General features: G+C 55.8%; 1 protein-coding gene across 2 annotated transcripts in view; it reads left to right on the forward strand.

The window, feature by feature from the left end:
* NTN1 (netrin 1) overlaps positions 1-23,882 on the forward strand; it is an 86,171-nt gene that overhangs the window by 52,198 nt on the left and 10,091 nt on the right. Inside the window, exons 3-5 of one of the 2 annotated variants that reach the window (XM_035561802.1) lie at positions 7,106-7,255; positions 9,826-9,879; positions 23,387-23,461. In XM_035561802.1, coding sequence (XP_035417695.1) covers positions 7,106-7,255; positions 9,826-9,879; positions 23,387-23,461 — 279 coding nt within the window. The remainder of the gene's footprint in view (positions 1-7,105; positions 7,256-9,825; positions 9,880-23,386; positions 23,462-23,882) is intronic. The other variant, XM_035561803.1, reaches the window with a different exon arrangement.

Raw genomic sequence — 23,882 nt, forward strand, 5'->3', positions numbered from 1 at the left:
TGGGGCTGGGTCCCGGGTTGCTGCAAGAGACCTGGAGGACTAGAAGAGCCGAAGTTGCTAAATTCGTTTGCGCAGCTAGACCTTTGCATATCTCTGAGACAGAGGAAAGAAAAGCAATAATTTGCCTTCCCCATAAATATTTGCAAATATCTGAATTGATTTCCTGCTTCAGATCATTTCTAGAGAGTGCAAAATCCTCCAGACTGATGTCAAAAGAAAGCTCAGCCCAGGTCCCTTAGCATGCCCTGTTCTGACTTGAACCATACTAAAGCTAGAAGCCTTTTCCTCATTAGAAGGCGGCAGATATTGCCCAGTTAAACCTGCACCTCTCAGGGCATCACAAGCCAGCTGCTCCCCAGGAGCTCTCATTGCAATCCTTCGCTCCCCCCCGGGGGGGGTTCAGTGTCTGTTCAGGTCCCCCCCTGTGCAGAGCTGCTCGCGGGGCTCCCCGCTCCCTCCTGCCTCATTTCGTCAGGCTTGTGGCAAGTTCATCAGCCCCGAGACTGGCTGTGCTGCCAGATTTGATTGAAATATTATTAGTGGGAGAATACACCCGCAGGAACCTCATTTCCTCAGGAGCCAGCCTAAAAACGCATCAGGAGGAGAAAATGTTTGAATTGTTTTCCCCCCTCAATGAAAGTATTTTCCAATCTGCTCTTTTTTTTTTTTTTTTTTCTCTGCAAGCAGCCCCGGATCTGTGCAAGAAGCAATTTCTCCCCTCAGAGCAGGTTGAGCCTTATGTTGCTTTAGAGCCGTGAGGACACGTCTTTGTGCCTGCTCAGCTGCTCTCTGCCTGCCCACACCTGCACGCAAAAAAACAAACAAACAAACAAAAAAAACCAGGCTCTGTCAGCAAAGCCAGGAGAAGGAGGTGGCGATGCTTGGTCCCTGGAGGTCTCAGTGTCCCCAAGAGCTCCTCTGCGATCGCTTCAAGACGCAAGACACACCTAAACGGTGGAGCTCAGAGACAAGAGGGAATCTCTAGCAGGTCTTAACAAGAGCATTTTCCAGCATTTTGGAAAGCGCTGTGATAATCACTGTCTGTATCACTAATGACTGCCCAAAAAGTGGATTTATTGCTGCCATTCAGAGCCCCTCACCCTGGATTAGTGGCGACTCTCACTCAGCAGAGGCACTGGGGGCCCCATCCATTCCTTGGTGCAGAGGGGACAAAGACCAGGTCTAATCTGTGAAGTTTGGCCCAAACTGCAGGGTGCCTGTGCCCTTGGCTTCCCTGAGTGCCAGCTCAGGAGGAGGAAATGGGAGAGCCCTGAGAAGCGGCCCAGGAGGACGGACGCTGTGAAATGCCAAGAGATTATTTGTCTTTGCCTGATAAAAGGGGGAATTCATTTTCTGCTGGCAAGAAAACCTTTAAATCTCCTAGAGAATGTGCTGAGGGACACGCTGCATGAACATGATCCTTTGGAGAGCTAAATCCAGTTCACAATACTGCAGGCAAGCCAATGATCTCATTGCAAAGCAGTTAGCAGTTAATATTTAGAGCCATCATTAGGGTTCAGAGTTAACACAGGCATGTTTCAACCTCTGCTTCTTGTTAGCAAACTTCCTGGAGAGGGACGAGGCCGGGCTGGGTGCGGACACATTAGATGCCACAGATTTTTCTTGCCCATGGCATAAATCTGTGGGACTTGCTGGCCGTGCCACCCCTGGTGGAGGTGCAGCCAGACCGCCTGCAGGACTTCTGCTGGAATTGGGATCACAACACCTGGGCTGCCAAAGGTGCAGGAGCAGGAAAAAGCAAGTGTGTGGCTACACAACAGCTTGCTTGCGCAGCGCTGTCCGAGCCCTACCTCTAAATGTTAAAACAACAGGCGAAGAGAAATACATTTACTGCATCAGGAGGGCACAGGCTGTGTTCTTGAAGCAACAGGCAAATATAAGTTGCTGTTTCGCTGTTTAAAATATTGTTGGAGTCAAAGCATCCACACGTGAAGCTTCACTTTGGTGCTTTATTTTTTTTCCAGCAGAAAATTTCTCTAGCCACATTTTTTTTTATTCTAGTCAGAGTCTTTGGAGGGAAGACAGAAAGCAACCAAAGGGAGGCAATTTTGGCCACGATTCTGGAAAAGCGCTTAAAAGCATGTTTAAATATAAACGTGTACCTGAGGCACATTGGCTACATGGGGCTTCGATTCATACTTAAACCTGAGCGTGATTTCCTGAAGAAGGCTTGTTCTGTGAACCGGAGCCCCAGCCGATGGCTAGTACGAGGAAGGAGGGTTTTTCCAGTTAATTCATTTGCTGTTTTACTGCTCCTTGCACGGCGCAGTGCAAAGCAGCCACATTTGGGGCTTTGAAATCTGGAAACCCTGCGAGGTATGTTATCATTGCAGATACAGCGTGACGAGGGGAGACCTGGACAATCCCCGAAATTACGCCTTTCTCTGTTCTTCGGTCAAATGGGCTTTTCATCATTCTGAAAACCTCCCAAGGCCAGGACTTCTTCAAAAACAGGAAGATGCTAATTCTCCAAAAATGCGGGTCCTTTCAGGTACCTTCTCACAAATGGTCACACCTGAGGAGAGCTAAGCCCGGAGATTTGTGCCTCTGTTTACCTTTCGATGCACGTGTGTGGGGGAAGATTAGCACCTGGGAATGCCTCTGACCAAAATTCAGGGGTGGAAAAATATTTGCATTTTTGTCATGCTACATGCCCACCTTTGGTGGGCTGGAGACATACCAGCAAGTCCAAACACTTTTCCAGGGCAGTTTGCATCCTTTCATGCACAGTCCTAAGTTTTGCCTGCCGATTTTCTTAGCCCCAAAGCAGCCAAAGCCCCAAGTCGCATCGTTGCCCATGCTCTGACAGACGATGGTCTGCCTCTGCAGCTTCGTGCAAGTAATAGTGGCTTGTCCTGGAAGCCTCAGACAAAGATACAAACCTCTACAACAGGCAGTTTTGCAACAGCATGCCCCCAGGGGAAATCTCTTCCTAACTGCAGGCAGTTAGTAACTGGCTCGGAGTGCTTATATCCGTATATATATTAATCCCAGCTAATGTAACTACAGATGTTCTCATTCACAGGCCCATCTAATCCTGTTGGGTCTTTGCCATGGTGTCTCGTAGCACGAGTCCTACAAGTTAATTACGTGCAGTGCAAAGAAGCATTTCCTTTTATCGCTGAAAAAGGTTGCCTTTTGAGTGTGCTGAATGTCCCTTTGTTCCCGGGGCTGGAGGAGCAGAGGAGAGGAGCACCTGTCTGACCTCCTCGGCGCGGCGCGTTCCTTGGCACCCCTCCACCGTCTCTTGGCAGGGCTTCGCTAATCTTCTCCGTCTCCCTCCGATGGGTGCTTCTCCCTGCCTTTCACCGCGGGCTCCCAGCTGAGGACCTGCTATTGATTTCTGTAGTGTCATGATACGACATTCAGTGTCACTCTCTCCCCCTTTCAGAACACAACCTGCTATCTTGTTGCTCTTCTGAGCTCCGTTGCAATCAGCCAGATGTTTCATTGACTCCTGGGTCTGTTCCTGGAGTGGTTACAGCTGATCGGGACCCTTCAGCGCTCCTTCCCCTTGCGCATCCTTCCGCACGCTGGGGTTTATCCGCTGCCCCCACACCTGTTGGGGCACTTTGGGCAGGTCTCAGACAAGCCCTATGTGGTCTGCTCACCTCTGGGCTAGCCGAGCTGAAGATGGTCACATAGAGGTGGAGGTAACTCCTTGCTTTCCAGGCCAGGGCTATCGTATAAAAGAAACCAGCTTTTGTGGGCAGAGGCACCCCCACTGCTCCCTCATTCCCCCTTTAAGCCTCGCCATCTGCTCCTTGTCTGCGCCACAGCCTTGAGCATAGAAGAACTTCATTTCTCGCCGGTAATTCCCGGTCAGCTCTGCCACGGATGCTTGCCAAAGCTTTTTCTCAAAGACTTCCTGAAAGAGAAACCAAACTGTGACCGTCACCTTCCTTTTCCGTGCTGCTGGACCTGGGGCTCAGCCACCAAGGGCACTCCCCTCCCAGCGGCTCCGCACCTCCACTGCGGTGATTCTCCAAGCAAGGCACCATCTCAGAGGGCAGAAGCCAGCTGTTGCCCTACTTGCTATCCCTAACGATATCCAGGCACCTTCCTGCAGTGATTAGTGAGGTTGTCCCTGCTCCTGTGCCTCCTGCTCTTGGCTCTGCTCAGAGCTGGGGACGGCTGATCTTGGTGGGTGATGGAGGACACCTGCACGCTGGGGAGCCCAGGCATGAAAACATGCTTCGTGACCCAAAACGCTGATAACTGGAAGGTGATGAGGAAGCCAGAAAGGTGCTTGCCCTAATCACCTCCCCTCGTGATTCTCGTGAAGTCTTTCCTCACTTTGGGGCTATGACCCGGAGGAATCTGAGCTGCACCGGACAAGCCAGCGTCAGCCGCCAGCGGCCCAGCCATGCCGGGAAGGAGAAGAGCCTGTAACTGCTGGCTGCAGTGTTTGCACTGACCAGGGAACTGCAAATTGCCTTTAATTGCTCGTAATTGCTGGCACTGGCTCCATTCCTGGGGGACAGGGAACGCACATCTGGAGATGCTGCTTGGGCCCCTTCCCACCTCCCTGCTCCAGGGCAAAGCACGGGGCTGATCCACCCCTCGACCGGGAGAAGCAGCAGAGGCAGGCGGCCTCCACTCCACCCTCATCCCCTCGGTCACCACACATGGCTGTCACGGCCACCCCAGAGCCCCGGGCAGGCGCAGGGGGCCAGCAGCCCTGGGAGCTGGGGGTCAGGGGAAGCAGCATTGCCGCGGGGTCTGAGGGACCCAAGCAGCTCCCCACGCTCTGCAGCCGGTCCTCCACACACCCCATTCTGCAAATCTTACTCATCACAAAGGCTTTTTTCCTTTTCTCTTTTTTTCCTTTTTCCTTTTCTTTGTTCATTTTTTCTTTTTTCTTTTATTTCTTTTTCCTTATTTTCTCTTTTTCTTATTTTCCCTTTACCTTTCTTTACCTTTTCCTTTTTCTTTTTTTCATTTTTCTTTTTATTCCCTTTTAAATTGTTTTCCCTTTTTTCCCTTTTTCCCCTCTCTCATCCAAGCGGTCCCACCGAAACCCGCAGGATCCGCTCGCACGGGGGAGGATTACTCACAGGATGGGGGTTTGCAGGCGCTGCTGAAAGCAGCACACGCAGCCCCAGCGGGGACGCCTGAAACATGAGGCATGTTCCTCCCGCTCCTCCTGCCCTTTGCCTCTTCTTGTGTAACCCTTCCCTGATTTGCTTATTTTCGTGTTAACTCCTGCCTCTCTGCTCCACTTTCACGCTTTTCCACCCTGCTCCTTTTTGCACTTCCTCGATGTGTTTTTATTCTGTCTCCCCTGGCAGTACTGGAGCCATCCCATGTGGCTGCCGAGAGCAGGTTCCCCACCTAAAGCTCTCTGTGCTCATCACCAGCCTCGCTGATTTAACCTTAAAACAGAGCTGTTAAAATATTTCCAATCAAAACTGGATTTGATAAAAAATGAAGGTTTTTTTTTTTTGCTCCAGGCAGGTCTGCAAGCAGCTGGTTCCCAGAGGTCTGGGGGCAGAGCAGGACTTCTAGCCAAAATCCCCAAGTCAGAAGTGGTAGGGAAAGGGAAAAAGAAGTAAATGCTTTGCTATTTTTTTTTCCTTGAAAAATCGTCATATTTTGGCAAGACTTCGTCTCTTTCTGTCCTGTGCAGGAACAAGGGGACATCCCGAGCAGAGAGCCCCAGGCAGCATCCAAACCCCAGAGGTCGAACTGGGGCAAATTGGAGCTGGGGTGGAGGATGGTCCAGCTTGGGGGGGGGGAGAGAGGGGCATGGGAACCTGCAAACCCAACCCAAATGGATGTGGGATGTCCCCAAACGAGGAGGATTTGGGGTGTCTCAGAGCCAGGAGGTGGCAGAACAAAGCAGGAAGCATCGCAGCGTCCCTCATGGGAGTGACAGCCTCAGTCTGGGGGGTTTGGGGGTGTTTGAAAGCAAAGCCCAGCCTCTGGGGGCACCCGGGCTGGTTCCCTACCCCTCAGAGAAGCCCCGTCCAGGCTCTGGGCAGTGGGGCAAGGTCTTTCCCCCAAGCCCCCTTTCTGGCAGGCAGCGCCCTGAGGGGCACGAGGCAGGCAGGATCCGTGCTCCCCGGGCAGGGCTTTGGCTGGCTCCGTCCCAAGGATGTGCACTAGAGAAGGAAGCTTTCCTGCCTCTGCCTGCCACAGCTCAGCAGGGGCAGACCACAGTCTGGCACGGCTCTCGCAGCTCTTAGAAACCAGGGCTGTTAACAAATGTGCGAGGCCATAATCCTTTTGGAGCAGTGATGATAACAAGCCCCGATGCTTTTTCTCTTTTTTTTTTTTTTTTTTGGCTTTTTTTTATCCAACAGCTGCGCCGGTAAGTCCCACTGTGGGAAATGAGCTGGTGAATGATTTCAAGTGCAGTATTTACATCCCCTGCCAAACCCTTCACATCTGCCCAGCTCTGCCGTCAAGCCTCCATCCATCTGGCCGGGAACAGCAGGTCCTCAGGCTGCCTGCACCCACAAGGGCATTTCCTTCCTGCGCCCGCCGTGCCAGCTGCCGGGGATGCTGCTCAGTGGGGAAGGGCTCGAGCAAAGGCACTGAAAGGAGTTTTTTGTGTGTGTGGTTTTTTTATTATTTTTTTACATTGCACGTGAAATGAATTCCCAAAGTCACTGAAAGCAATTACTTCCACCCGAGAACTCGTGTGCTGAAGGGGTGATGAAACACTCCTTGGTTTTGTGCCCCTTCCCTACAAACCTGGCAGTGCTCCAGGGAGCCGGGGAGGTTAGGGTTAGGGTTAGGGTCTGCTCCAGCGATGCTGCCCAACAGCTCCTCTTTGAGCCCTGCAGCCCTTCTTCCATCTCAGCACCCAAGCAGTGCAGTGGGTGTCCTAGAGCAGGACCTCAGGCACCCCGTTCGGCTCCCCAGCTCCACGGAGCACAAAGCACCCGTAGCATATGTGAGACGTCCCCCCGGTCCCCGCTGCTCCTGTGCCAAACGCCACCTCTGTTTCAGGTCAGTGCGGTCCCCGGCTGGACGAGACGCTCGCAGGACGCCCAAACGCTGCTGGTGGAGCCGTGCCGCCTCGCCCGCCTCCGCTCTCCTCGTACCCTCACCCTCCTCTTGTGTGTTCCCCCCGCAGAGTGCGATTGCCATCCCGTGGGCGCCGCCGGCCAAACCTGTAACCAAACCACGGGCCAATGTCCCTGTAAGGACGGCGTCACCGGCATCACGTGCAACCGATGCGCCAAGGGCTACCAGCAAAGCCGCTCTCCCATTGCCCCCTGCATAAGTAGGTGGAACGCGTTTTCGCTGTCTGTAGATCAGAGAGATTAACCCTTAGCACAACACGTGTGAGCTCGGCCGAGGCAGCCACTAACCCCCCAGCATACGTGCTGATGGCTGGGGCTGGGGGATGGAGCTGCCGGTGCCCCCACATATCACCTGCTGTGGGGCACATTACCCAAAACAAACCCCTCGTGACAGGGAGTTGTGTTGTGTGAGCGCAGCTACAGCCCGATTTCCTCAAGCTGTGATTCTGCCTTGGGGTACAGCATGGGGTCTGGGCGCTCAGGCAAATCGCTACATGCAGATTTTTCTCTCCAAACTCCAGGCTGCACTGGTACAGAGCTCAAATCAAAAGAGCTGCTGGTGCGATGGAGCTGCCATCAGAGCAGCACAGCCTGATTGTGCTGCTGGATTTTAGCACCTGGATTGCTAAAGGCAACCATCAACTCACACAATGCGCACAGAAACATGGGCTGGCTCACCACATGGTCCCTTGGGTCTGCTTTTTGGTTTGCCTTCCCAAGGGTGCCCTCATCCTCTGCTCTTAACAGCAGCAAGCTCCAGGTACGGCTCCCAAAGGCACTGCAGAGTTTGCTCTGCCAAGAACCACATCCCCACTCGATCCCTTTTGACTGATGCCTGGGCAAGGTGTGGTTTCACCCCGTGCTTCTCTACAGAGCCTCCTGGGTTTGCTGCTGTTGGATCATTTGGTGCTCGCACACCTTGCCAGAGACCTCCCCACGTGCCCTAACATCAGGCACCAAAATGACAGTGCCCAGGGCAGGCTGGGGAGGAGGGCTGCTCCCCTCGAGGCTGCCTCCCTGCCGCTAAAAATAGGGGGAAAATGGGAAAAGACAGATGAAGGTTGAAAGAATCAAGTCTTTGTCGGATCCCACAGTCTGCTGCCCACTCCCAGTGCCTGCTCTTGCCAAATTACGGGGCAGGCACCCTTTCTCCACCTTCTCCTGTGGAAGAAAACACACATTCCAGGGTGGTTTTTGGTCACTTGAGGCTCATTCTTCCCCATGTCGCAATGGGACGGCAAGAGCTCAAACCAGATGCTTGTTTCCCCAAGATGCTACAGTCATGGCTCCGGTATGCTTTGCAGCAAGTATGCGCAAAGGTTTATCATCCATCATTCCCCAGGGCCATGGTAAATCAGAGGGTAAATTGTTCCTTGCATCACCTCCCCTGGGATTTGCTGCACTAAATGAAGACAGACGCAGAATTTCAACACGATCGCAGCCGGGCTGTGTTTGCGCCAGCTGCCGAAGCGGCGAGATCACGGCTGCCCCTGCCCTGCCACCCTGCCACCCTCCGGGCCCCGTGACAGCTGCTTGCTTCTGTGACACTGCAGAGCATCCTCCCAGGGGGCTGCAAAGCTTGGTCCAGATGCATTTCAAGCAACACTCTGGCCTGGCTGCAAAATCGTTGTGCAGTTGTTGGGCGTTTGATCAGCTTGTAAGAGGCCAAAGCAATTAGAATGAGTATATGAGCATCTCACAATTCTCCTATGCTAAAAAATAAAATAATAATAATAACAAAAAAAAAAACAGCAGCACATTTTCATCCCTGAAAAAAGTCAGTGAGCGTATCCATTGTTTGGGGGGGGGGTATTCCACAGGTTTTATACATGCACAGTGCAGGGCACCAGCTCTCCATCCCCATCCACCCCGCTCTGTTCTGGTCACTGCACCAAGCGAGGGTCTGGCCACCCTCTCTGCAAGAGCACACTTACTCTCTGATTTACCACTGACTGTTTTTTCCCTGTCCCAAAAACTTCTATCCACACAAAAATCGTGCCATGGGAATGAGCAAGGCGCCAGGCAGGGTCTGTCTGCTCTGCAGCCCACGCAAGGCGAGCATCCGTCGTCCCCACTCGGCACAGCCGTGCTGGCTGCTCGTGCACCACCCACGTGTGCGCCACGTGTTTCACGGGGGCTTGTGCCTGCACTGAGCTGCATGAGGGTGAACGACTCCAAAAGCTGTCTAACGCTAATGGGGCTGCAATGCAGACAGACCCAAGTGGCCAAGCTTCGCGTCCCTCCTGCCTAAATTCCACTCTCAGACCCAGACGAGGGATCGGGACAGCAGCGTGTTCCCCCAGCAGGATTCCCAGGGACGCTCGGGAATTGCTGTGCCCTAAATGCGCAAAAGATGTCACTGATGAGAGCCGCGTATGCGCGCTGGGGAAAAGAGCTTGCCTTGCCAAAGCTGGGACCATATAATGCGCTCCATCTGCAGCCCAGCCTCCTCAACATCAACAAACACAGTCAGACTTGGGCATGAAGACCCAGAACATTATGTGGTTTCAGCTATGCATACAAAGCCCAAATCAAAACCAGGGAGCACCGCGCTGGCACCAGATCCGTTTGCATTTCCTCTGAACGTGTGAGATGAGGCTAGCGTCCCAGCGAGGGGATGCAACGCTTTACCTGCAGCCTCTCACGGGGGCTGCGGGCACCTCGCGCTGCTGGGCAGGACTGGGCAGGGCTCAGCTCCTCGGGATCGGGACTAACGCTGCTTTCTTTTGTCCCCTCTCCGCTCCCGCCTGCTCCTCCCTGCCGGGCACAGAGATCCCCGCCGCTCCCCCCACCACCGCCGCCAGCAGCACGGAGGAACCTGCAGGTACGTTGCCTCCTCTCCTAAAGCCTCTTCTCTCTGCTTCCAAGGTAAAGGTCTTGAAAACGCATAAAATTAACGGATAAATTCTGTTGCCTGTACTGGGACAAGTACTGGGACCTTTAATGCCCCAAATATCTGAGTTCTGAAAACACGCGTGCAGCACCCCGAGATGGGAGCTTCTGGGAGCAAGCGGGAGCACGGGGAAGTCGCAGAAAGGTGTTTCCGAGGGGGAGAATCACGGAGCAAATGGGGGTTACTGCATGGGACCGGCCCTTAATGGGAACCAGGGAAGGACTGGAGAGCACCGCTGGCTGATGCACGTAGTGGCTGCACAAGTACGAGAGCCCTAAAGAGGGCAATAGAAATCTCAGCTGAGTTTTTCTTGGGGAGGAGGACCAGAGAACCAAAAGATAACAGAAAACCTACGTGTTGCTTACACTTGCATGTGAGCCTTTCCTTTTTCTATCCAGATCTGTGTGTTTCTTGCGCTAAGCAATCTGAGGGGCAGGTGTGGCTGATGTGTTGCGGCACTGTGTCTCAAAACCAGCATTGCAGGTTCTCAGGGTGGGACAGGGCTGTGGTCGGTACGGGGGCACCCTGGGGACACTTTGGCACCTCCCAAAGTGCATCTTCCAATCTCTTCTCCCCTGTCCTTGCCCCACAATTACCCTGTGCAGTGCCATCATTTCATTCACTCCATCTCCACCAGCACTACAGCACTGGTTCCCAGCACCCTCCCCTCCTGATACACACCCCAGGGGGACAGACCTCGTGTCACCGAGGGGCTTTCCTGTCCCCAGTCCCCTCCATGGACCTGCCTGAGCAGGTGATGACAGGAGGAGCACAGCAGCTCCTGTCCTGCAGCCTGCAGATTCCTGGGATATTTGGACAGTGCCACGATGGCGAAGGACGCAGGGAGGGAAGGCTGTTTACTTTTGCCTCACCAGTGCAGGAGGCTTCATAAATTAAAGCTTTTGCACTAAAAGTGGTGGACGTCACCTGAAGTTGAACTCCAAGCCCTGTGGCTGGGCTTTTCCCACAAGCTGTGCTGGCAGCGTGCTCAGGAGCAATGCCCAGGACGGGAAACCAGGCAGCAAAGGGACAAGGTCTTCAGACCCCAGTGCCAAGGGAAGGGGAACCCCGGGGTTTTCTGTACTGCTGACTTAAAGCCAACCTCTGGGGCTGTAAACACAATAGCAGCAATTACAGTATCTTCTCTTAGGCGGGTATGAGCAAGAAATATCTCGTGGCATTGAGTTTGTGCCTTTTGCTTTGTGTGTGCTTCTTAAAGTGTCTCCACCGACCTGCAGTGCTGAGCGGAGCATGAGGCCGCGCACCAGAACTCTGCCTAGGGAGCATGCTTCGAGCTCGGGGTCTGGTGATGAGCCCCTTTGCTGCTTTGCTTATTAATTAGGTGCCAACGTGCGATGTGGGGTTTGGCGAGTCCATCGCAGCCTAGTGTTGGGCTATTAGCAATAGGGGCTGTCCCACCTTACCCGAATTCAAGCAGCAGTGGGTCTTCTCTTCCTTAAAACACCATCTCCCAACACCAGCCGAAGTTACCCTCTTCTACCAACATAAGTCATCTTCCTCAGCTCCTCAGGAGCTTAATTACAAGCCACAAAGCATCTCACCATCTTCCAGCCCCAGTGAGCTCCTCCCCCAGACCCATTTTACAGGCAGGGATTTACAGGCGGGCAGAGCATATCAGGTGCTGGTTTGAGGATCAGCAGGACCCCCCCAGAGGAACGTGCCCATCACACTGCTGTGTGCACACTGCAGGAGAGACCCAACCCCAACCAGTGCCACCCGCAGCACCAGGAGGGTGGGAGCAGAGCAGGCTCTGAAGGGTTTGCTTGGTCCTGCCAGGGCGAGCTCTGCTCCATCATGTCATCATGTTCAGCTGAGCCTCTCCAGCCCGATTCACCTCCCCACCCTAGGGGATGGAAATTGGCATCACCATTTCTGACCCGAATGTGTTGAGAAAGGAGCCAGGCAGTCCCCAGCCCTTGTCGTCCTGCTGGGCAGCGCATTAAATCCAAGCAATGCTTAAAAACAAAAGCTCATCAGATGAAATGCCGTATTTCTCACTGCCTAGCAAGGATTGCCGACTGAATGTTCCTTATCCTGGTCTGGGAACACAGAGATTTTGTTCTCCACTCCAGGAGCCGCCTGTTCATCCCCCTGCAGCCTCCCAAACCCGCTCAGCTCCCTGCCTGCCGCAGGGGTAGTGGGGCATCCCCCTCGGACCCTAACACCATCGCTTTGCTGTAGGATCTGCCAACAAACACAGGCAATGAGGAGCCCAGGAGAGGCAGCCAGGGCTTCTTGCAGCCCCTCCTGCAGGGACAGCGGCTGCTGGGGCGAGTCCCTGAGTGCACAGAGCCACGCTGTGGTTCCGTCACCGCAGCCAGGAGCAGAGCCAGCCCCATCATCGCAGTGGCAATACTCCCTCGGGTCCCTGCCAGCCTCAGGGCCGGTGCCGCGAGGGGACACTTGGGGCTGCAGCGTCCCTGAGCTCGAGCTGGCCACAGAGATCCCCAGCATCTGTTTGCTCCTGGTGGGAGCACGGTCATCTGGGCATGGTCCTACCCAGGGGCTTTCAGAGGGGGTCCTTGGTCTTTTCCCTGCCTGTCCTGTGTCCTCTCGCACCTTCCCCAGCTGTGACCGTGAGCAGGGCGAACACAAGGAGTCTGCATTCTCAGTGCCCTCAAGCAGGACAAGGCAGTACATGACCAGTTTCAGGCTGAACATGGACACACTCGGCATCACCCAGCTCCCAGCATCCTGCCGAAACCCCTGGTGGTTCCTCCACTAACCTGTGGTGTGGGAGCAAAAGGTGGACACGCAGGGAGGATGCAGGGGGAGGCTCTGGGTGCAGCCCGTTTGTTTCCCCTGCTGGTAGCTGAGCGCGATGGGAAGTATCTTCCCCGCTGGGAGCCGAGGCAGCGTCCCACTGATCTGAGGCAATGCGGGGCAAATATTAAAAGAGCACGGATGAAAGCTGGCCGGGGCACAGGGGGTGGAAGCATTGACTTTTGGGAGGGGGGTGTTCTGCCTGGTTCCGCTTAGCCCCAAGGGGTCCCAATCAATTTAGGGAAACTGTCCAAAAGGGCCTTGTTTAGATGAAACGCAGCCATGTTGTGCCGTGCTGGGGCTCGGAGGATGAGGAGGGGCTGCTGCGGGAAGATCTTCCTCCCTGCCCTCTGCTGCCGGTCCCACTCCGAGATGTAGAAAGGGTGAAAAAATAATGGGGGGGAAGGTTTACAAACCTGCCAGTCAGTCGCTGTCTTATCTGAATCTAATCCAGATTGGCTTGGGAATGATTACCTTAGGTGGATGATTTCAGCGAGGGAGTTTAAATAAAACCAGGTGATTGGATCGATGCAGCTCTGCACAGCTTTCCCCTGGAAATCGGCCTCCGCAGTTTCAAAACCAGAGCTGGATTTTCCAAAAGTGGTTGGGGCTCCAGGTGGTGTCCGGGCGCTCTTGTTCCTGGCTGGTGGGGCCGGGGTGGGATGCTCGTGCGGAAGGGAGGTGGGCAGCCAGGTGCCAGCTCTGGAACAAGCTGAAATAGTCTGAACAACAACAAAAAAAAGAAAAAAAGAAAAACCCACCAACAAATCCCGCCGGCTGTCCGAGCCTTTCAAGGCTGTTCCTGCTTCTCTGGCTCTCTTGGAAAAAACACATGCAAAGGTTATGGCTTCGGGCCGGGAAAATAGAAACTTTATAGGAAATAGTAGAAAACATTGACTTGAAAGCATTTGTTCCCCAGGGGAACTCGCTGTGTGCCTTGCATGGCTGGGACCCACCAGCAGCCACATCATGTCCCAGCTTTGGGAGCGTCCCAGGTGCCTCCAACCCCTTCCCATGGCTTTTCCCTACTTACACACTTGGGCTTTGGGGTGAAATCCCCAACTTTTAGCCAGTCTTGCTGCCACCAGCACTCTCATCACCACAGCAAATCTCCACCAGGTGCTCCCTGGGGATGACTCACGCCATTTGCTGTGAATTTGACTTTCAGGGCTCAGCCTGCTGGGAGCCACCTCGTTTCCAGCCTCCCGGTCAGTTTGTACCCATCCGTCCCCGTGGGAACGTGGTCTTTTCGGTCCAACATCTCCATCCCAAGCGGAGGTTGTGGACCACCCACCCCTGCTCACGGTCACATAAACACTGCCATCATCCCTGCGGCAACAGATTCAGAGGAAAAGTGATATTAGGAAAGGATTAAATGTACCACAGCTCCTTCTAATGAGCTGCAGCAGCTGGAAAGAAGGAGTCAAGGCCCCGTGAGCTGCCAGCTGCCTCCAATACATCTGCAAGGGGCACTCAGGACGGGCCAGCATGCAGCCACACCACAGACATCACACAAAGCCCCTGGGCAGGAGGGGGCACAGGGCCAAGGTACTGTTCCTGGCCCCTTCCCCAGCACTTGTCCCCATGGCCAGACTGGCCCCAGCCCCATGAGAAGCTGGTAAAGCTCTCCTGCTGCTGGACCCTCAGGGGCAAACACAGCAGGTGTTGTTGGTGTGGTCCATGAGCACCAGCTCCTTGCTCTCTGCTTGGCCTTGGCACGGCTTTTGAGGGGGCTGGAGGAAGCAACTCCCACCCCTTGCTGAAGTTTGCATCTGCCCTGCCTTGCTGCAGAGTCTGGAATTGTGCATTTTGCCTTTTTGGAGGCCCCAAATCCTTGCAGTTTACATCAAACCCTTCCCAAACCTCAGCTCACCACCCCTGGGTAGTCACTCCAGCAGGTCTCAGTGTCTACTGTGAGCTCCAGCACGTGGCCATGTCCCCTTCAAGTCATCTCCCTCAGTCCCTGGGGACTCGCTGGGTTCTTGGCCCAGAAGGTGCCACCCCGGCAGGGCAGCCAGGCTGCCACAGCCCCTGTACAGTGCCAGGAGCGGGACTCTGGGCTGGGAAGCAGAAGCGCAGGCTCCTGCCAGAGGCTGGCTCTTGGCAGGTCTCCTTTATCAGAGGCAAACAGAAGGAAAACAAAACCACCCTAACGCAGCGCCTTACAAATGCAGTGTGAAAGGATCTGGCTGAAGATTGATGGGCTCGCACATCTGGAGAAGATCAGCAGAGCAAGGGACCGGCCGGAGCAGGGCACGGGGCTCAGGAGACAAAATGCTCATTTTGGTTGCCCTGGTGTAAATCTGGCTTCAGTCTGGGGGGGCTCCAGCTTTGTAGCAGTCCAAATGAGTAATTAATTCAGCCCTGCGTGGGTATTCTCTTGCTTGTCTTGGGCTGTAAGCAAGGTGATGGATTGACTTTGTGATTGATTGACTGCTGGATCGGCTGCAGCATCCAGCGCCTTGCTGAAAAGAGGTTTCTCATGGAGATCTGCAGTGAATGGCCTTGAGCACAATGAGGGGCGAGGGGCTTCCAGGGAAGAAACTTCTGGTCACTTCAAAATATTTCTGAACCTCTGTGAACAGAAAAGCGACTGCTGAAATGCAGAGAAGCTTCGTGCACAACTGCATGGTACTCCTACAGCTCCACCACAGCGCTTCCTGCATCCCTGCATCCCAGCATCCCAACATCCTGCATCCTGACATCCCTCTATACCCTCATCCTTCCTTCCCCATGTCCCTGCACCCCCACATCCCCAGCTCTGGGACCCTGCCACCTCAGGGACCGTCCTCCTGACCCAGGGCAGCACCTGGGTGCCCACAAGGGCTAGACATTTTGGCCAAGCCGCGAGCTTCAGAGCAGGGACTTGCAAGCTCAGCATGAAACACATCTAAATTAATAATATTTTTGAAGTGAAATGAACTGTGTCTCTCCCCTTCCTGAGACATTTCCAGAAGCTCCCCCTTGGTGAAGCAAAGTGCTTGTCCCCAGCTCTGGCTCCTCATTGCCACATCCCCCAGAGCGAAGCCTGCTCTGTTCCAGCTCTGGTGACATGGTGACACCCTGCCCCACACAGCACCCACCCAGCCAGGGAGCTGCCATCAGGCTGGGAATTTATAGGGTGGCTGATGCTGCCGAGGACAGACAGTTTCCTATTAATGCCTTCAATCATCTCGGCTGCAGCTCTCGGCGGGGCTGTGCCAGTGGGGTGGTGACCCTGGAGTTTGTCAGCGGCAGAGGCAGGGGCAGAGGGAGGCACTTTGCAGCGGGGACAGAGCATCCCCTGCACAGCCTGGGGCTGGCACCAGTTGCTCCGGGGTGCTGCCAGCCCCAGCTGTGGCTGCTTGAGGAGAGGAGGCTGTACGGGCAGGTGCGCCATCTCAAAATGCCCCAAAAGGGCTCGGGACTGTTCCTTCCCATCCCAAAACAGGCGGCAGGCAGCTGAAGAAGCAGGGAGCAAACCATCCCCAGCCCCTGGAGGGGGTCCTGGGGCAGTACTGGGGCAGTACCATGCATGGACCCATGGGTGCTGGACCCGTGGTGGAGCTGGGAACAGGGCTGTGGGTGCTACAAAGCGCCCGGTCCCCGCTTTCCCTCCTGGCTGCTCCAGGCAAGAGGCTTTAATCTAATTACATGCTTTATTTGCGCCAATTTGTTTTCCAATCAATCTTGTTCAGCCAGAAGAAAGGAGGCTTCTGTGGGCTCATTTGCACCTTCTTGTTCCAAGGGAGAGGCTGGGCAGTTATCCTTGCCGGGAGCGCCTGCGGGCCGCACATCCCACTCCCCCTGTGCGGGGCTGCTCTGCCCGCTGCACGGGCGCGTTCAGCCCCAGCACAGTGCAGCATATCCCCAGCCCGGCTACGGAGCTGCCTGGCTTGTAAAAAGAGGCTGCTTTGTGGGGATGGATCCTTCACAGCCAGGGACAGGCTGGTGGCCCCAGCTGGGGTGTGCAGCACTGGGCAGGCAGGGATGTGGGGTAGGTTTCGGGTCACTCCCGCCAGTCGGTCGCAAGTTGTTCGGGGGCTCTGCTGTAGTGTAGACTTCGCACATCTGTTGCCAGAGGTTTCAACAGGGTGCAGAGAAAGAAAAATGTGGCTATCCTGGACAGCTCAGCACACTTTTCCTGCCTGTCTAGGGCTGGCGCAGCTCCCTGTTGTGGTGCTGTGCTCATTATGGGACAGGGACAGTCCCAGCACCCCGCACATGTGTGATGGTGCAAAGGGTTCCTGAGACCACTTTGGGGACCAGGAGGTGCTGCTGTGCCCACACAGGTGCCTCTGCCCTTGCTCACAGAGCAGACTGGTCACAGACACCCCCCAAGCCCCCATCTTCAGCCCGAGCCCCCCGCCACTCCCCTCGGTGCCCTCCAGCCCCTGCTGACTGCAGGTGCTGCAGTTGTTGCCAGAAGGACTGTGGGATTAAATGCAATCCTGTGCTTGAGGCGTGCTTCATGCAGACCCCTTGGGGCAGGCTCGAGCCCTTGGGGTCCCTGTGCACAGGCTGAGGGGGATTTGGGGTCTGGGGACCACTTCCCAGGCCATACAATGTGTGCGATGTGAGCAGCCCAGTCCCGGCTCATCTGAGGCTTGCAAACCTCTGGGAGCTGCTAGAGCAAGGAGCACCGCTGGGGAGGTGGCCAGAGACACCAGCCAGAGACCCCAGCTGTCCCCTGCCAGCCTCAAAATGAAGAGCACTCGCTGGCGGGCTGCATTCACAAGGGCATCCTCAGCAGGGTCATTGCCAGGTGGGGGACAAAGAGCCACCTTGGTGACAACAGAGTCCCCTGCTTCAGTCCATGGCCACACTAGGAGAGCAGCAGAGCGCAGGAGAGGCGATTCCAATGCTAAAGCACCCAGGAGGGGCTCTCTGCCTGAAGTCTGCCTTTACTTTAAAGAAGGCAGCTCTGAGACAAAGACTCCAAGTGCAGTCCGGCCCATGTTAAATTACAGCATCCATCCCAGTTACAGACCGTGGGATCCACTCAGGGAACCCCCTGCCACCCGTTGCACAGGGAAGAGCCCATGTGTGCTCCTCTGCAAGGAGAGGGCTCCTCCAGAGCCTCCCCTCCCTCGGGACACGTGGTCGAAGGCCAGGAGCTCAAAGCTGGTTCAGAGCCAGTGTGTTTGGCCGGCAGAACTGGCACTCTCCACAACGACTCTAACAGCCGCTCACCGAGACTGATGGAGGAGATGTTAAAATAATTATTTGGGATGGAAGCAATGGGCAGCTTCAAAGCTGGAGGAAGCGAACCAGGATTTCATAGTCATTCAGGGAAATGTCCAGGAGTCCGGGAGCCAAAGGCATCGAAAACACTCAGCACCAGCCCCAGCACAGCATCACCTTCTCCTGTCCTGCCGCTGGCCGGTCTTGGATTGCACTTCATCACCTGGGAGCTCCGGAGTTCCTACAGCCCAGCTTCCACCAGCCTTGGGGATGCTGTGAGATGGCTCATAGAAATGTTTTCCTCCCTTCAGGCACACCAAGCACCCTCCTGAGCCCACGTCCAGCCAAGGAGCAGGGATGATGCCTCTGCCCCTGCCCAGAGGCTGGCTCCCCGCTCACACGCTGCTGCTCAGCAAGCTCATCCTTCAGCTGAAGCTGCTGCCTGCAAGCAGGGCCAGAGATTAATTTCTGCAGGCCGAGGAGCTGGCGGGAGCCCTTGGTGATGGCAGTGCAAAGCCCTGCAGACCTGCTGAGTGGCCAGGTGCCCCATGGGAGCACGGTACAGAGCAGTGCTTTGGAGCACCTGAAGAGTTTTGTGGGTGCTGGGTGGGCTCAGGAAACATCTTGACGCAGACAGTAGCAAGGCTTTGCTCGAGGTCCTCATCGACTCTGGGCATGGACCACATCCGAGTGCTGGGGTTCCCCAACCCCCAGGGTGCGTCTTCAGCTGCCAGAGCCCACAGAGCTGTGGCAGTGAGCCATCCGCCTCTGTCCCCTGGGCAGGGAGGGTTTTACGTCCATCCCTGGGTGTGGATTTTAGTGCGGAGATGACAGCCGCATCCCTCAAGTGTGGGCAGAGAGCCCCCAGCCTCAAGGGCTGGTCGAAAAGAGGAGGAAGCAGCAGTGCAAGTGCTGGGCTGCAGGTCTGGGGCATCTGCGGAGGGGAATTTTAATTCTGCACCAGAGCTGGTCTTTCCAAGCACGGGTTGGCCTGGAGGAAGCAAGGACCGGGATGTGGCCACATTCCCCGTGGTCACTGCCACCAGCAGCCCCAGTGCAAGGGGCAGCTCAGGCACTGCTCCTCGCAGGGGTGCTGCAGTGCCCCAGCATCACCCAGCAGAAGATTTCTGGCCAATTTCTGCTGGTCTCCAAATTTCCCAGCCCTGCTCTGTCCCACGATGGGCTCCCGGATTTGGGATTTGACATTTGGATCCACACCATCATTTTGAAGCTAGGTCACAGCACACTCTCTCTCACATCCCACCTGGTTCAAAGAGGACACGGGGACACCGTGAGCCCACCCCAGAGCCCCAACATGACCCGCGGCCCCTCGGGAGTGTGCAGAAGAGGGACAAGTGTCCCTCCTAAGCCACGGAAGTGTCACAGCCAGGCTGTCAAGGCTGGGGATTCCCTCCTGAGCCACAACACCTCCACGCTGGACGTCAGCCCGCAAAGGTATTTAGGGCCCTACCTGTGGGAAATCAATCGGAATTTAGCTGTATAAATTGGGATTAGAAATCCAAATTCCCTGGGGGATCGAAGCCTTATATCTGCGTTTCGAGTTAGGTACCCGGGCCAAGAAATGTGGCTTTAATCGCTCTATCATGTCAGAACCAAGGGGCCTTTCATTTCCGTTCCTGACATGTGGCTTTCGCAGAGGCTTAGCGATCGGTTGGGAACTGCAAGCGCAGCAAGTTGCAGCCCAACGCGGCTGCTCCTGGGGCAGGCAGCGCCGAGCCCCGGTGCCTTCATCCCACCCGGCCGCAGGGGCAGCCAGTGGGCCCGGACCCGATCAGGGGCTGTGCGATAGCAGGGGGCAAGCAGGACTCCGGTGCTGGGCTCTTCCACAGCTTTCGGTCTTGTGTAGACAGCCCCAGCCCTGCACCGCTAAAGCAACCCCCTCAAAAGGAAGAAAATTTAAAAAAATAAAATAAATGCAACTTAAAAAAAAAAAAAAAAAAAGAATTAAGCAAAACGAAGGTGTTTAGCTGTGAAAACTCTTTGCTCAGCCAGAGAATTAGTTATATCAAGGGGATGGGCCGAGCTGCAAAGCTGCTGAATGCTCTGCTGACACGTTTTACTAAGCTGCCACGGACACGAAACAGCCGCCCGCCACCTGCTCCCGGCCCTCACGAGCAGCCTGCAGCCGCTTTCCCCACTTGTTATTTATCTGTGAAACTCAGAAAGTTTGGGCTTCCTCGCTGGGAGGTGCCTGGTTGTTCCCAGCCCTGGGGACCCGGCGGGGTGGTGCAGGATGCAACCCCTGTGGTTTGCGGTGCTTCGGGAGCGGCAGCACCGCTCGGCGGTGCAGGAAAAGCATCGCTCGGTGGGAGAAACACCACAAGGTGTGGGAGGGCTGTGTCCTCCTCTGCTAAGCCTCTGGGTCTCTCTGGTTTTGGTTGCAAAAATTTGGAGCTGGAATAGGAAAGCCACATGATGCAATCTTCAGTTTTTGAAAAAACATATATATAATCAAGAATTAAATGTAGAAGAGAGGTGCTTTGGTTCCCAAAGTCACTGCTGAAGCATTTATATCTGGTTGTGCTTTGCGTTTGCATCGCTAAAACAGGGTTTTGCATGGAAGTACTTGTGCCATGCAGGAAGGAGAGGATTGGGAGCAGGACGGTGCCTGGATCACAGTGCACCAGTGCTCCCGCACCAAGGTGCTGGGGCTGTCCCGGTCCCCCAGACACAGGTTAGGAGGGACATGGAGAGGCATCAGGGTCCCAGAGAAGCCCTGGGACTCTGTAGGCTTGAAGCAGGGAAGGATTTGGGGACAAGTCCTGCAGGAGTCTCGTGTAACAAGTGCATCCCCACGTACAGGTGCATGAGTTGCCACAGGAGCACGTGCAGCCCTCCAGCCACGGGCACATCACGCCTCTCCTCCCCTAGTAGCAGCCCCCCCTGCCCCAGCCTCTGCTGTCCCCTTCCACCAGGGGACCGGCTGCTCTGCCGGCAGGTCCCCAGCTGCCAAGATGTCCCCTGATGGCAACAGCAGGTCTTGGCCAGGGGCTAGGACGGGATGACCTGTGGCACCCCCTCCATGCACCTACCTTGAGCAAGCAGTAAGCAGGCAGTATCACCCCCACCTGCAGCACTGCTGGGGACACAAACTGGAGGCTTCACTTAAATGTTCAGTTTGGTCCCAGAGAGGCCCTGGGGAGCTGCACATAGCCCAGGAGGCAGGAGCAGCTCCCACGGGGAGGCAATGAAGCGGGACAGATCCCCGACCCTAGGGGAGTCACGCTGATCTACACCAGCTGGCTCTGGCCACAGCAAGCTCAATTTAAAGCAGCCTGTGGGGCTGGGTGAAGGGGAAGGAGAAAGGCAGAGCAGGGCTGGTGCCAGCAAGAGCATGTTCAGGGCTCTGCTGGCACTGGGTGGTTTCACCCATTTTGGGGAGGTGTTGTGTGGGTCTGCATCCTTGGACAGAGTGGGAATATTGTGGTGGGAGCAGACGGATGGGGGAGCTCAGGTGTGGCTGGGGATGCCTCCATGGGAAGAGGCTGCTGAAAAGGTTTGGGGTTGTTCAGCTCCTGGCCGCTGTCCCTGCCCAGGTCCCTCTCTCTGCAGAGCTGTACTGCACTGTCCCCTTCTGCGATGCAGCAGGAGGGATGAATGTTTATAGAGCCGCACCATTTCTGTGCCTGAGGAGAATCAGGCTCTTGTCCTTGTGATTACCACGGCCACAATGCTCCGACCGCACTGGCTGCCCTGCAAAGCCGCCCTGTGGCCGGTCACCCGTCCGTCCCCGCTCAGCCTGCAAGGGAAAGGCTCACGGGTTGTTAGGCTGTGGCGCTCACATTTATTTCCTTTACTGTCTTTTCTTTCTATGTTTATGGCTGGGGGCACCTTGCCAGTGAGCTGGGTCAGGAACAGTTCTGTTCCCTGGGCTCGGTGACACCAGGCAGCCATGGCCCACAGCAGCACCCTGACAGGCAGGCATGGCCAGGCCCTTGTTAGCAAATCCCCAACCCCTCAGCTGCAGTGTTGATGAAATACCCATTCCATATCTTATGCAATAGCCAATATCCATATATATGAAGCACTTAGAAGTGCTACAGCTGCTACAGCCGTGCTGCCACCTCCGGCTCCATGCCTCAGTTTCCCCTCCCAGCCTGCTTCATGTCAGCTCTTGGACCTGCCTCTTGCTTGTGCTCCTGCAGGACAGGAGGAACGGGGCCCTGAGCTCTGCTGGGCCTGGGTGCATGCAGCCCGGTGTGACACAGCCATGTGGTGGGGGGCACACGGGGGGACACTGCACGGCTCCTCCCTGGGGCTGTGGATCGCGGCCTGCTGGAGGACAGCCTTGGGGAGCTCAGGGCGTTGTATGGGCCTGGTTCTGGCACAGCTGACGTGGTGTTGGGCACAGTGGGTATGTCCTGCACCCACTGCCCATGGGGTGCCAGCCCTGCCCCACTGACAGCTCCTGTCATGCTCACTGAGCCTTGGGGCTGCTTGGTGGCATCTCAGCAGGGTCCCATGCCACATGCAGTGGCAGTGGACAAGCCACATGTAGTCAGGAGAGGTGGAGGCACCCGAGCACCATTGCTGTCCCACTGGGGCCAATGTGTCCCATTTTCCCCTGACCATAGGCTTTGCCCTAGTGCTGGGGACCTGCCTGCAGCACCCATGGGTGGCCAGGAGCCACGGGCTGCACACGGACAGCACGTCCATTGGCCAGCCATGATGCTGGGGCCTACTCTGTCATGTCACATCCCCTGTCACCACGCCATCGCCAGGCCACGGTGCCACTGGGTCATCACCACCGCGATGCTGCCCAACTTCGCCCCGTGCCAAGAAGTGCCCCAGGGGTCCCGGTGCCTCCATCGCCGCGCGGCCCGGATCCAGGCCGCGGTGCCAGCTCCTGCCGGGCCGCCTGCGTGCAGCCATCGTGTCACAGCGGTGGGGCCCATTGGGAGCAGAGTGTTCCTACTGGGGCATTTTATTTGCACACTTCACTAGAGTGGACACCAAAAGGCTTTGCTAATGCTTCATGGGCTGCTAATTTCCTCTCTGACCCGCATTGTCAGAGGGTGACCCCAGCCCGAATCTCTCGGCAATGAATGCCAAAGGCTGACACCGGCCCGGGTTAGGGGTGACAATGGGGCCTCTGTGGGCTCCGGGCAGGCTCCAGCACGGAGCTGGAGAACAGGGGGAATTTGTGTGGCTCTCAAAAGCCCTGGGTGGCACAATAAGGGAGGCCCCAGGGTCTCCCAGGAAGACAGAGGCGGCCAGGGAAGCCGGGCTGGGGGAGGCACGGAGGACGCTGCCTTTGTGAGCAGCTTTCTTTAGAAAGGAAGGGTTTTCTCAAAGCCCCCTTAGACAACCCAACGGGGGCCTGGCAGATGGATATCACAGGCACGCTGCACATTCACTGCAGGCTGCGGCTTTGAGCCACCCCCCCCCTTCTCTCCCCCAGCCTTTTCTTCATTTTAAGGCTAATTTGTTTTGTTAATGTTTTCTTGCCCTCCCCCTCTCTCCCCTGCAGACTGTGACTCATACTGCAAAGCCTCCAAGGGGAAGCTGAAGATCAACATGAAGAAGTACTGCAAGAAAGACTACGGTGAGTTGCCCTCGCCAAGCACTTGTGTACCCGTCCCGGCCCCTTCCCGGGCTGCGGCACTTTGGGGTTTGCCTCTGGTTGGGTCTGGAGACGAAGCCTGGGCTGGGAGCGCTCAGCAGAGCAGTGCCTTGCATGTGAAACCCTTGGCCCCACACAGGTGTTGGGACAGCCCCAAGTCACAGTCCAGGCATCTTCACCCTCAGGTGTCTGCAGGGCTACGGCGATGCCCAGCCCTGTTCTCCTGGTTCATTGCCAGTGGGGTCGGGCTCAAGTGCTCACCGGTGGCTCCATGGAGGAGGTGGTCAGGGTGGCCCTGGGCAGATGACCCCTCCCCATCCCCAGCACTGGGAACGGTGCCCACATGGAAAAACTGGAGAAGAGGAATATATGCTATATATGTATATACCTGTGTATATAAGTG

The sequence above is a fragment of the Cygnus atratus genome, chromosome 18, assembly GCF_013377495.2.
Source record: "Cygnus atratus isolate AKBS03 ecotype Queensland, Australia chromosome 18, CAtr_DNAZoo_HiC_assembly, whole genome shotgun sequence".
NCBI classification, from domain to species: domain Eukaryota; kingdom Metazoa; phylum Chordata; class Aves; order Anseriformes; family Anatidae; genus Cygnus; species Cygnus atratus.